Below are 13,418 nucleotides of genomic sequence, written 5' to 3'. Positions count from 1 at the left end.
TATGAGACTGGCCTCTTTCATCTGACCACAAGATTTATTTTCAGAGGAGCCAAAAGGTAAAAAAGAAACAATGCATTGGCAAAACAACAGGATCATTCTAGGAAAGGTTTTAAGGCTGGTTTTACTAGTTGTTTGTTGCTTTTGTCTACATTGCATTTGCTAACAGATTTGTACATAAACCTCCTCATTCAGTAGAGATTCAGTGTGTATTAGTACAGGAGAGCTTACCGTAATGAACTGTAAGAGTCAGTGAATCCATTCATATCTACATCTTTCACTAAAGTCCAGTCAAACACTAGACCTGCAAGGGTGCTGAAGGTGTTTCCTGCAATGCAAAAAAAAAAATGTTTTACCATTTCTTTAGGCCACAAATCTAAAAGCTGAGTCTAAACATGGGTATTGTGAGGCTTTGTGACAAACAAAGGATATTTTCATAGACCTTTCAACTTGTGTTAAAGGGTGAGGTCACTGTGCTTGAGTGTATAATGGATGGTGATCACATTTGTCTGAAAGCCCCAGGCAGTTGAAGTAGTTAAAACAAAACCAATAGAAATTTCATTAAAGGATGCCTGCCGATTTTTTGCAATCTATTCCATTTGAGGAATCTAAGATGTACCTTTAAGCCAAAGCATAGACAAAACAAAACACCAGACTCTGGAGCCATGATCATAAAGAAAAAGGCTATAGCTACAGCTCATTAAACTAAGTGTGCCTGCCCTAAATGGAACCAGTGGAACAGAACAAACACAGCTACCTCACAGTGCCAGGGGAAGAAAATGTTGCCTAGACTCAGTTCAGCCCTTATTCTGAAAATCTTCAGAGCAAAAAATAAACAATACAATGCAAACTCCTTGTAATAGGAGAACTGAGTAATTATATGAATTTTCGTAAATTACTTGTCTTCTTAAGGGGCTATTTACTTATCAATAACTCAGTAGCCTATAATTAGAGTGGTGCTATCCTGTCATAAGCCAGTAAAAGTCACCTTCAGAGTCCAGTGCATGAATTGTGAGTGTCAGTGGTGAGTCCTCAAGGTGTAGCTCTCGGGTGGTGGACACTATCTTGATTTCACTGATGATGTCGACAATAGCATCACAACGCAGTACCTGTCCTGTAACTGCAAATTCAAGACCGGACATGTTAAGCATTATCATCAAAGCAAACATAGTAAAAATACCACACCTTAACCAAACAATGACAGGTTCAGAAACAAATTGCTTGCCGTTTTAAGAAACAGGGATGCCAGATGATGCACAAAGCATACAATCTACCCCCTGACTGAAACAGTTTGTGACGAGAGTATGGAAATGACTGCAAAGTATTATAGCTTTAAAGTTTCCTTCCCTCCAAGCAGAGCGCTCTACAGTTAGTCTAGTCAAATGTTGTGGCTTTTGGGTCTGGTTTCCATACAACTAAAGCAGATGGAGTAAGTTAGAACACATTAATGCTTAGCTTTTTCTTCTTCTTTTTTTGGTTTAAGAGGAACATTTTAGATGCACACGGAAGGGCCACAAGCCATGCCATACAACATTTCACAATTTCAAAGAGGGAAGAATGAAATAGGAGTTGTGCAACATAATGGCAAGTTGTACAATAGTGCCTGTTCTGAAATTCTATTCTAGTTGTTATACAATTTAGTCTTATATATTATAAATCAATGTGACAACCTGACACTACAGAAACAGGAAGACACTCTGGAAATGCTAGTACCTGCTACATAACTACACAGTCAGAAAAAATAAATTTGTGATTAAAACAATCAGACAATAATTATGTGGGATGATTGCTATTTTTAAGAACTCATGCAGGGACTTATTTCGTGATTCCACCGGGGGCGGATGTATTGCAATTGCAACGCAGTGCATACCATCTAGACTGAATCCACCAGGTGGACAGCACCGAAGCATCTTAGAAGCACCTTTCCACTCTGCTTCCCTAAAAATACACACCTCGTCTATTTTTGAAGAAAGTCATGTCAAGCATAACAAAGCACATCTATTTGTGCACAAAACCAGGTGTAGAAACAGCTGGATTATCTTGAAATAAAACACCTTGTGCAGATTGCCGATTGCATCACATCATTTCATCAACATCATAAACACAAGAAATGCTAGCCTTCTCCTCCAGCTAAAAAGCCCTGTATTTAAAATAGATATGAAAAAAATATGTGGATGGATGTCTTTTTAACTACTAAAACACTGTTACAAATCTTTGATCCATGTCACTCTTAACTTGACTTAACAATTCTAACTTTGTAGACTATAGTGCAAGAAAGTAGGAAATAACAATGAACGCTATTAAAACAGACAAGAAATGAACCCATTCAATTATGTAGCTTAATTACCCATGGCAAAAGCACAAAAATCAAGGAAAAAACTACCAAATCAGCATGTCAGCAACATTCTGAAGCACTCCTGGTGGGGTGGTTGGGAGGACAGAACAAAACTGTGTTGCTGACATGACATCATAGATCCTCACCCGGTAAAATACACGGGTTGAAAGCCAAGCCAGCGCCAACACATTGTACCGATCAAGAAATTTTGGAATAACTAAGCAAGTTTCTATATCTAGTTTGTTAAATATGTATTTGAGGGTGTTCCAAGTAACTATTTGGGGAGCATTCTGCATCATAAACTAATCAAAGATAATTGTACAAACTGTTTCTGATGTCACCACTCACTGGACTTTTTGTGCTGAAAATAGCTAAAATAACTCAATTACAGGTCATTCTCAGTCAAAGAAAAATGCAAAAAACAAGACATGAAACTAACTTCCAACTAAAAAACTGTTTCCAGTGTATCATTTTACAGAAATCTGTCATTGGAAATCCAAGTCGAAGTAATAAAAACATTTCAGTTTTTCCAATACAGGCTGCTTGACCGTGGACACTTTTATACATCTGCATAAAACAATCCGCGTTAAATCGGATGTTACATTTACCAATACACCAGGGGTGATAATCTTCACCAGTGTTTGTGAGTGTCTTTATCCTTCCTGCAGTAAAAACTAATTACACTTCCAAAGCAATTTGGAAGTTTATCTGCATAAACTATGCACATATTAATTCGCAAACTCACATAGGGTAAGAATTCTTAAATAAATAACTGATTAACTTGTCATCGCTGTATTTACCAACATCTTCAGCTAAAATGATGCTGGTGAGTCTGGAAGGCTGGGTGGAGAGAGCCTTGAGGACAGCTCTGCGGGAGCATCCTCTGTCACTTTCCTCGTCCACGGCTTGGATACTCGCTACCTCTGGTCTGGTAGAAGTCCTGGTACACAAGGAGCATAAAAATAAATAAAACATTTAAAAAAACGAGACAGGTACATTTGTGGAGTTGCCATACTGTTCTTCATCTGCCACAAGATCAAGGCATTCAAACCTGCGAATTATGTATATTTTGTAATTTAAAAAAAAAAAAAGTCTCTATGATTTTTTTTTTAACATATACAAGACTGTGCACAACATTCATTTTTAGAATAGAAGATTATTTATTGCCATTTCCACAGGTATATTACAGTACAGGTACACTGGAATTCTTGTGCGTCTCTCAAATTCAGCTTTGTAAAAATGTTAACAAGAAAGTGTGTAATATCTATAGTTCCTACTCAGGAAAGTGCCTGTCTAATATGAGCATTTTGCTAACTTTGAAAAAGCAAGTATAGACTTATCTGTCGTCACCTACTATGATTCTGTTTTTTAATCTGCATGTCCTCATTACTTTGAATATGACTATTTATCTTTTTATCCTGGATCTACTGTTCCTTTATTTTTTCCTATCTCTCTCTCTTTGTTGTTTTTAAGGGATTATGTTGATTTGAAAGGTGCTACATAAATACATTTTTCTTACTTACTCACAGTCCAGTGAAATAATGTGACTTTCCACATTCAGTGGAATCTGTCTATTATCTGAACACATACAAACATATGGAAGACTCTGTACACTATCAACAGTAGTTTTGCACAGTTTTTGTTTAGTTTTTCAAATGAAATCCCTACATTTTATTTACTATTCCCTTGTGTTCATCTTGCTGTGGGATCAATGCAGGCTTATCTCAGCTTACTTTACAACTCCTTTTATCTCACTTTACAGGGGTTGGGGTTCTTTTACTGCCAGCATAAAATGGATTTCACTTTCATACTTGCGGGTGACTTTACATTTAAGATTGATCAGTGAAGTTAAGAAAGCTAAAAAAAAAAAGTACATTTGTGGATTTACTTTTCATCGTTTTTATGGCTCCCAGACACGGACACATATCCGTGTGGCCTCACATGCCCTATGCAATATGACGCTCCTTCACAAAGCATGTCTCTCCCTCAGTTAATAATTGAGACTGTCAGGCTTTATAGTTTCTCTACTCACCATCTGTAGCAGCCTTCAGTAGTCTCCAAAGTGAAGTTAATTCTTGTACTTCTGGCGAGCGGCAGCAACACTTTGGGGATATTCAGCGTGGACGTACCGTTAACCTGAGTAACGGTTATTAATAACAGCAGCAACACTAGCGGCTTCATTTCCGATTCACCAGACTGCCCTGACTTGTTGGCAGCTAACCCAACCGTTTAATGAATGAAGGTTAAGTTCCTGTACGCGTTAAACTTACTTTGTCACATTAAGTTAGCTATTTGTGCGATAGTTGTGGCGCTGCGGCTCTGCGGCGGACGTTACAGTGAGCTAGCATCGCCGACCCTGAGGCTACTTCTCCCGTCACATACACGCCGTCTTCATGCCCAGTTTCAGTCTGAGTTAACAGAAAGCCGCCACATGATAAGAACTGTTACAAAGTCCGCCGGCGCTCTTATTCGGCTGCTTCGCTTTGTTTAAACCCGGAGGATGCTTCAAAACACACCGCGACGGTCAGTTTGTAATTCACAGTTTTAAATTAGCGCACGCGGCTAGCAAACAGTTGCTACAAATACGTATGTTTCGTACAATACCCGCCATTAGCAATAATTGGACTTCCAGCGTGCATGCCGGGAGTGAGCAGACGTCATGTACACGAGGGTGGTGGGGAGCTTCTTAAAGGTACAGTCTGTTTTTTTATCAACTACCATTGATTAATGCTGTCAATATTGAGAGTGATGTTCATAAATGTAAACCCCTTCAGATTCCACCTGACTCACATAATGGAAAAATAAAATCATAAAAGCTATCGAAATCAATAGGATCCATAAATAGCAGCAAAATGTATTTACTATCATATAAATGCAGCATGTAATGCTGGAAAGAATTCTATACATGTCTCTCTCTCTATATATATATATGTGTATGTATGTGTGTGTGTGTGTGTGTGTGTGTGTGTGTGTGTGTGTGTGCGTGTTAGTGCATGAAGGTCCTGGGTTCGAATTTCAGCCTGGGGTCTTTCTGTGTGGAGTTTGCATGTTTTCCCTGGGTGGTCTGGCATCCTCCCCCAGTCCAAAGACTTGCTGAGGTTAACTGGTGTTTCTAAATAGGCCGTAGGTGTGAATGTGTGTGTGCTTATTTGTCTGTCTCTCTGTATTCCTGTGATAGGCTAGTGACCTGTCCAGGTGAACCCTGCCTTCACCATAAGTCAGCTGGGATAGAGTCCAGCCCCCCGTGACTGAGGCTGATGTTCGTACATGCAAACATTTTCGGATTCCCACCTGACTCACCCGATGAAAAAATAAATAATCAAAACCATAGAAAAGCTACAGGATCCATAAATGGCAGCAACACTTATTTACAAAAATCTAAATGCAACATGTAGTATTTTATAGAATTCTACTTATTTTTACAAGAAAGTCAGATAAACCAAGATAAGATGCCCCCGTGCCCACACACACATAGACACACACTCGCTGGCCACTTTATTAGGTAAACCTTGTTCAATTGCTTGTTAACACAAATAGCTAATCAGCCAAGCACATGGCTGCAACTCAATGCATTTAGGCATGTAGAAATGGCCAAGACAACTTGCTGAAGTTCAAATCAAGCATCACAATGGGGAAGAAAGGAGATTTAAGTGACTTTGAACGTGGCATGGTTGTTGAGTATTTCAGAAAGTGCTGATCTACTGGGATTTTCACACATAACGATCTCTAGGGTTTACGGAGAACAGTCTAAAAAAGAGAAAATATCCAGTGAACGGCAGTTGTGTGGATGAAAATGCCTTGTCAATGTGAGAGGTCAGAGGAGAGTGGGCAGACTGGTTCAAGTTGACAGAAAGTCACCTGTAACTCAAATAAGCACTTGTTACAACCAGGGAATACAGAGTACCATCTCTGAACGCACAACACGTCCAGCCTAGAAGAAGATGGGCTACAGCAGCAGAAGACCACACCTGGTGCCTTGATTTTAGCTGCGACATTCAGATGGTAGGTTCAGAATTAGGCATAAACAACATGAAAGCATGGATCCATCCTGCCTTGTATCAACGGTTGAAGCTGGTGGTGGTGGTGTCATGGTGTGAGGGATATTTTCTTGGCACACTTTGGGCCTCTTAGTACCAACTGAGCATTGTTTAAATCCCACAGCCTATTAGTAACTAGTATTGTTGCTGACTATGTCCATCCCTTTTTGACCACAGTGTACCCATCTTCTGATGGTTACTTCCAGCAGGGTAATGCAACATGTCACAAAGCTCAGATCATCTCAGACTGGTTTCTTGAACATCACAATGAGTTCACTGTACTCCAGTGACCATCAACAGTCACTAGATCTCAATCCAATATAGCACCTTTAGGGTGTGGTGGAACGGGAGATTTGCATCATTGATGTGCAGCCGGCAAATCTGCAACAACTGTCTGATGCTATCATGTCAATATGGATCAAAATCTCTGAGGAATGTTTCCAACGCCTTGTTAAAACGAAACCAGCACTTAACAAAAATGTTTTTGTCCATTCAAGAAGGTATGACTCAATGCTGAGCTATCTGCAGATATTCTTAGAGTTTGCACAGGTAAACTGAAGACTTTGTATGTTCTTCTAATGGCAACCTGCAAGTGTTGGAATAAACCTTGATGCTTGTAGCCAATTGATCTACTTGTCCATGGACTCCAGCCATGCATAATAATGAAAGCAAACATTAGTCTTTTCTACCACACAGTAAATTTCTGCTCTGTCAAAACGGTTGACTGATTATGATTTGCACGGCACTTAGAAGCTGATTGGCACAAGTAACAAAAGAAAATATCTAAGTTTTTTAAAGTGTTTTTATACAAGATTATTTTTTTTTTAACCATGATGTTATCCTGAATAGCCAGACAAGACAGACATCAGAAACATGTGGCAGACAGTCATTCCTCTATTGCATCTTTTGGATTCAACCTTAGTTTGACTGGGTCGCTGTCACTCAGTCAACGACATGCAGTGCACAACTTTTCACCCCTAGGTGTCACTGACAGCTACCTGTATATGATCTCACCCAGGCATGGACAGCAGCAGTTTTCAAGTTAATTTTTTCATCACTTGCCTTTAGACAGGGCAGCAATTAAACAAAACAAAACAAACAAACCAAAAACAATTGGTCATGGCAATATGAATGCAAATGAGCTAAATGGCATCATGATAGAAAGTTAAATCAAGAGCAAAGCAACTAAAATGTAATTTCCCCTTAGTTTGTTTCTGTGTGAGATCATTTTCTGGCCTCAAAACGGGTCCTGAGATAGCACATGAATTGTTAACAGACTGTTAATTATACACACTGAGTTCATTTGGCCACATCATTTCGGATCCATCCTCTCATCTGCTTTGAAGTTATTTCAGCTATGCTCCTCCTGGATTGTGTCTCTTCTTGACAAAGCGATGCACAACTTGATTAGAAGATACACTGCGGTTTTGAAGTGTTTTACATAATGCTGCTTTGTGCCAAAGGTGACATATTGTTTGAGTCAGAGCGCATTGGCAATAAAAGCCCATCAATGACTGGTGCTGTGTTCCAGCAGGCTGGCTTTAATAACAACCACATAGTTGCAACTGCAGCAATCTACTTAGGTGATAAATATACTGTACATTCACACTACAGGCCTAATGTGGTTTAAAGTGATGGGTGTTTCTACTTGGTTTGACTTTTTCAAGCTGCCAAAGCTGCTGAAATAAAATGGCATATTTTTTCTGCAGCGCAATGACTCTAGCCGAGAATGAAACCCGAGAAGAAAATGCGGCTTTCATTTATTTTGACAAGTCTGTACTGTGTGAGCTCCAGCCCTACATTTAGTTTCATCTTTGTACCCTATCCATGGGCAGCACACATACAATTGATGTTAGGAGTGAATGATGTAATGTCTGTGAACATGGAAAACAATACCTGAACGTCACGCTCTGTGACTGGAGCTCTTTTACATGGAAGCTCAATTCTAGAAAACACAAAGAGCAGGTTTGAAATCTTTCAAAGGGGCTTGTAATGTAGCTGGATTGTTTCTGAGCCTTAAATAAACCTGGCGGAGTTAGTGCCCTGCCAACATTAACTATAACTAAGAAAAAGCACAAGTTCTCAATATTTCCTTTGAATGGTGCCTATGTTTTTAGGGTGCAAAAATTATTAACTACATTACATTTTGACCTTTCAGATTCCAATGTGTTGTGTATGATGACCACACACATTGATAATGAAGCAGTGACGCAGTATTATGCATCAACACCCCAAACCACCAAAGCTTTCACCTCGACTGTTAGTCCAAAAGCATGGTGCAGCCCCCATATATTACACATGAAATATTTGTTCGACATCACAAATGGCTGCAGCTGCTTTGCAATCCCGTCTAGTGTCTCCTCATCTGGCATGCATCAGCAGTCACATCCTTCCTGCTGTGAAATCTGGAACTTTTCTTGGCCACCGTGCTTGGCTTGGTCCAAACAAGTGGGTGCAGAAGGCCATAGCACTTACTTAAGTGCTTACACAGTGGCAATGTTCTCAACTGGTGGCTCTGCTTTCACCAGAAATGCAGTAGGCTTTGGAAGGGTCAGCGCTTCAAATGGTTTGGGAAGTATGCGGGCTTAAAGGTTGCCTAGGTGTGAGGCACAGTAAAAACTGCTGTAGGTAGGCATAATAAAAGGTGTTACTTTCCAGTGAAATCAGCCCCTGCCTCGGGGAGCTAGCTTGTGTGTTCCAAGAAATGTAAAGAAGGTCAGGGAGGTGGAACTAGCTGAAATAATTACCACGGTGTAAGTGTGATAAGAGTGCAGCTATCCAGAGGGTCTTGACTCCCCAATTTTCTCTGCAATATAATGTTGGTTGATGTTTTTATGAATTTTAATGAAAGAAAATGATTAATATCCTTCAATATTAACCCTTCCCTTGAGAAGTAATGTATCTTTTCACATATGGATTAACATGGTGTACACAGAGTAAAACAGGGAGAACAAGGTAAATCTGCAGAGCTGCATTATAAGTGCTAAATCCATTTACACAATCTGCTACATGCTTGAAATTCCCTCGGCATTTCCATGGCAGAGTCATTAGGTGGACAGAGCTGAGTGGGTTTGTTTTTGCAGCTATATACATTCATGATCATGGACAATGGGAGTGTAATCTGACTAAAGTGACACCACTTAAACCACATTTATTGTTTAATGACTTTTCATTTCACTCTTTAATCAATTCACTACAAGTACATTTATATTAATTAGACCCTTCTTTAGAGTAGTTTTTGACATCAGATGATTATACCTGCCATTTCACGACACTGATGTCACAATGCATTTAAACAAGTTAAATATTCCAAAGGAAAGCAGAATTCAACATTTAGCTGTGGCTTAAGCAAACACTGTTGCTCTGGGGGGCTTCACCCCTCAGCAGACATCCCATTTAACTACAGCCTGGAAAGTCTTTACAAGACACAGGTGGAGAGTTACTTTCACCACATTACATTTGGGTCTTAATATCCCATGGCGTAGCCCCCCCACAGAGCCTCAGTGTCTTTCTTTGCTGCTTTACTTTAAAGACTTCCTCTCTCCACTGTATGGACCGCAGCAGTGCAATGATAAAAAACACACTTAAGTGCACAAGAAAACATTCTCATTTAGAAGGTTTACAACATTTATTGGTCATTAGCCACATGTGAATTTTGTTAGCGGTGAACAATATTATTGATAGATTGAAAAGAGTCATCTGACACGTTGTATTTGTGTGTACTTGTTGCTGGGATTCTGGCTGATGTATTACACAATGATGTGATGACATTATGTGTAAGGATGATTCCAGTCACGCTCAAGTCCTTGTGAAATTACTTTGAAAAGATTTGCAATATATCAACTTAGACCACCCCACGCAGCACCTCTGTGACCTGACAAAGGTTACGACAAACACTATCCAATCCACCTGTTTAAACAAAGGCAGAAGAGCGTGACAATGTATCACACAATGGACAGATAACATTAACGCCTAATGCATTAGAAGGCTCAGGCAGACAATGATGTCACTATCACTGGCATCAGTTTTAGTGAAAACCTAAAAGAACATTGAACCCAGCAAGAAACGCTTCACTCTGCACTGGGAACAAATAATAGACAGAGTGTATTAAACTTTAACTCAATATTCCCAGTGTAAAGAAAAAGAAAAATGCCCATTAGGTAGATTATTATGAGGTAGGGGTGCAGTCAGTGGGCTTGGGCAATTATTAGTGGCATAAGTCACCATTCAAACATGCATGAATGAGAAATTACAACAGTGTGGAGTGCAATTAGCTCTCCCAAATCACTGCGTGTCAGATGACATTATCTCACCGGCTGAGAGCCATTGCTGCACTGAGGGTTTGTAGCCCCAGAGGAGTCAGGAGGGGTCAACTACTGTGGGGGGAACAGACCATTTGGTCGCTGCCTGCAACATGAGGACATCTCTCTGGAGTCAGCGGGACTCAAATGTTCTAAACCTACAAGGCATGAAGCATTTAGGGATTCATTTCTGTTCAACCATTGCTTTTTTATTACAGAGTTGATTTATTTCTCTACTGAAACCGTTGAAACTGTACAATTTAGAACTGAAACCAGCATGTGTAGCTGTTGAAATGGTAGAGGGGACAATTTATTTCTAATGTGGTAATCACCCAAACCGCCCTGTGTATTTCAGGAGATATATTACTGCAGGTGGTCAGGGGTAATGTGTGGTTTGTAATCTTTGTCATTTGTGCAACATTTGTGGAAGAAAATTCTCTAGTAAAACATTAATATCTTTAATGTGACTTTTTGCCTAGAATTCTAATGATCAGGATCTGATGGGCGTTGCTCAGTTTTGTATTAGTGAAATGCTGCACAGAGGACTGACAACAGCCTCCCTGGGAATATCCAGCTCCACAGCCACTTACCTCATGTGTCCAGCTTATTAATGACCATGCGAGTGGGTCAATTGTGGGATGAACCTGAGTTCAGTGGACCTCATGTGTTTCTCCTGCAGGAGCGTAAGAGAAGTTGACAACCAGGTGCAGGTCAGGAGATAATATTTAACACTGACCCATGAAAATCAATACAGCTGTCATCAGTCTGAACCCCGCAAAGTTGTGCAAGCGTCTTTATACTAGATGTGTATATGCTCAGAATATAATTGGACAGTTACAGACTTAAACAGTTGTGATGTATGACCCTGAATCCATATAGTGTTTCCCATCTTTGATCCACTGTTCACAAGTCAGGAATATGTAAAACAGAGTGTTTTAGCTAAACAATGCATTAGATGAGTAATAAAGACCTCATTCAACCACTTAAAGGAACCTGGGGGGTCTCCATAGCTTGTGACTTTTGCAGCTGTGCCTGCATTTTATTATAGTGAACGGAGAAAACTAATAAAAGGACTGACTCATCTCTGGCATTGATTAGTCAAGGGAGACCCCCGAAACAAAGTGATCACTGGCCCCATTGCCCCTTGTGCCGGCCTGATCAGTCCATTCATCCAACGAGGCAGCTTTTGTCTATTTTTACTCTCACTCAGTGACCCGTAACATTAAACCAGGGGAAAACTTGAGAAAGAATGAGAAGATAAAAAATTACCAGTAGCCTATGTTTAGAGCTGCACTATATCAAATTTGAGTCATTACAGCTGTAATACTGTTAGTGTCTCCAAGAGGTTCATAGACAGCATGTGATGTCTAATGCTGCTGGTATGAGTTTGATTTATCAGTGAGGCTTGTTGGGATCTCAAGGAGGAGATGTTGGGATCAGTCAGTAATCTGGCATCTAACTGGAAGCTGCAGCTTTCACAGTTAATTCTCTAGAAACACAAACAATCAATGACAGTTCTGGGATTTTCATGTCATTGCATACCATTTCACAAGTGACACTGGTATTTTCTGTAATGTCAGCATTTTTTTCCCACGGAAACCATTAGACAGTATTTCTGTTTAGCAGGTAGTGACACCACACAGACAAACTATTTTCCACTTCAACCTCTCCCCCTTTGTCACTTCTCGTATTTTGGATGAATCGCAATGCAGAAAAGGGAACAGAAATCATAATGGAAAAGTTGGAACTAATTCTATGAAAGTTTGTCCCGCCCTCCCCCCTCTAAAAAAAGCGTGTGGAGGCGCTCCCAGCTTCACTAACCGGAGTCAGGACATAAACTTTACGCACAAGTTTCCCTCAGAGGCTCAGCGGCGCTGCAAGTTCAGGGACGCGAGGTAGGACCGTCTCTTTTATAAACAAAAACTCTCCATGCCACTGCACGATTTGATACACTGAGCATTTGAATTCACTTAAACCTTCGGGGTATAAATACTCAGATTATGCACGATGTAGCCTGTTGTGCTCGGTCTTATATTATTTGATCATGGATACTTTTTTTAGTTTGAGAGTTGATTTAAGTCTTCTGGTTCGCTTATGTATTCCTAATGTGTGCCTGAGTCTCCATGACTTGGAAATGTGCGCTTTAGTTCAACATTCTCTGATATATCAGTCGTCAAATGTTCAAGTGTTGACATTTCAGTGTGTTTGTTCGCATCAGATGCGGGAAAACAGTGTTTGCACGTGTGCGTGTGCACATGCGTGCGTGCTACAGTGCGCAAAAAGGATAAAGGTCACTTTTTGGCTACTGGGATGGCAAAGCACACAATCGCTGTTTGAAATGCTTTGTAGGACATTCCCTGACCTGATAACTGAACAAACAACCGAACAGACTAGTTTTCATTCACAGGAAAAAGAAAAAATAGAATCCTATGAAGATCTTTAAAGGTTGTTACAACCAGATGAGTTTCATGCTCAGCCCATCTGATTTCCTCCACACCCAAACGCCTTTTTCTGTGCTGAATTCTTCCTGTCCCTTCACTATTAAGTCTGTGGACAGACAGTTTTGATTTTGGTTCTGTTAAACCACTACTGCACTGGGCCATGTGCCGGTTAAAGACTGCAAGATCTGGTAAAATGATTTCATACCCTCAGCACACAAAGACATCATTGATCTCTAAACGGAGTTGCAGCGTGCTGTGTGTTGTTCTGCGGCTTTGCCTGAATTAGAAAAGAAGAACAGATGTTAAA

At 40.1% G+C, this 13,418-nt stretch overlaps 2 protein-coding genes across 5 annotated transcripts in view; one reads left to right on the top strand and one right to left on the bottom strand.

Annotated features, from left to right (window-relative positions):
* The window catches only part of nup210 (nucleoporin 210), a 32,527-nt gene extending 28,014 nt beyond the window's left edge, over positions 1 to 4,513 (bottom strand). For both annotated transcript variants that reach the window (XM_023299247.3, XM_023299248.3), the window contains exons 1-4: positions 4,365 to 4,513; positions 3,133 to 3,272; positions 986 to 1,117; positions 229 to 325 (exon numbers count right to left, since the gene is read on the bottom strand). In XM_023299247.3, the coding sequence (XP_023155015.2) occupies positions 229 to 325; positions 986 to 1,117; positions 3,133 to 3,272; positions 4,365 to 4,513 (518 nt within the window). The remainder of the gene's footprint in view (positions 1 to 228; positions 326 to 985; positions 1,118 to 3,132; positions 3,273 to 4,364) is intronic.
* A 373-nt stretch (positions 4,514 to 4,886) lies between these two features.
* The window catches only part of LOC111588712 (fibulin-2-like), a 30,869-nt gene continuing 22,337 nt past the window's right edge, over positions 4,887 to 13,418 (top strand). For 2 of the 3 annotated variants that reach the window (XM_055012834.1, XM_023299226.3), the window contains exon 1: positions 12,440 to 12,565. The gene's annotated coding sequence lies outside the window, so the exon portion shown is untranslated. Of the gene's footprint in view, positions 5,025 to 12,439; positions 12,566 to 13,418 lie in introns of those variants that run through there. The other variant, XM_055012833.1, reaches the window with a different exon arrangement.

The sequence above is a fragment of the Amphiprion ocellaris genome, chromosome 8, assembly GCF_022539595.1.
Source record: "Amphiprion ocellaris isolate individual 3 ecotype Okinawa chromosome 8, ASM2253959v1, whole genome shotgun sequence".
In the NCBI taxonomy this organism is placed as follows: Eukaryota; Metazoa; Chordata; class Actinopteri; family Pomacentridae; genus Amphiprion; species Amphiprion ocellaris.
This window is presented reverse-complemented; position numbering and strand designations above follow the sequence as displayed.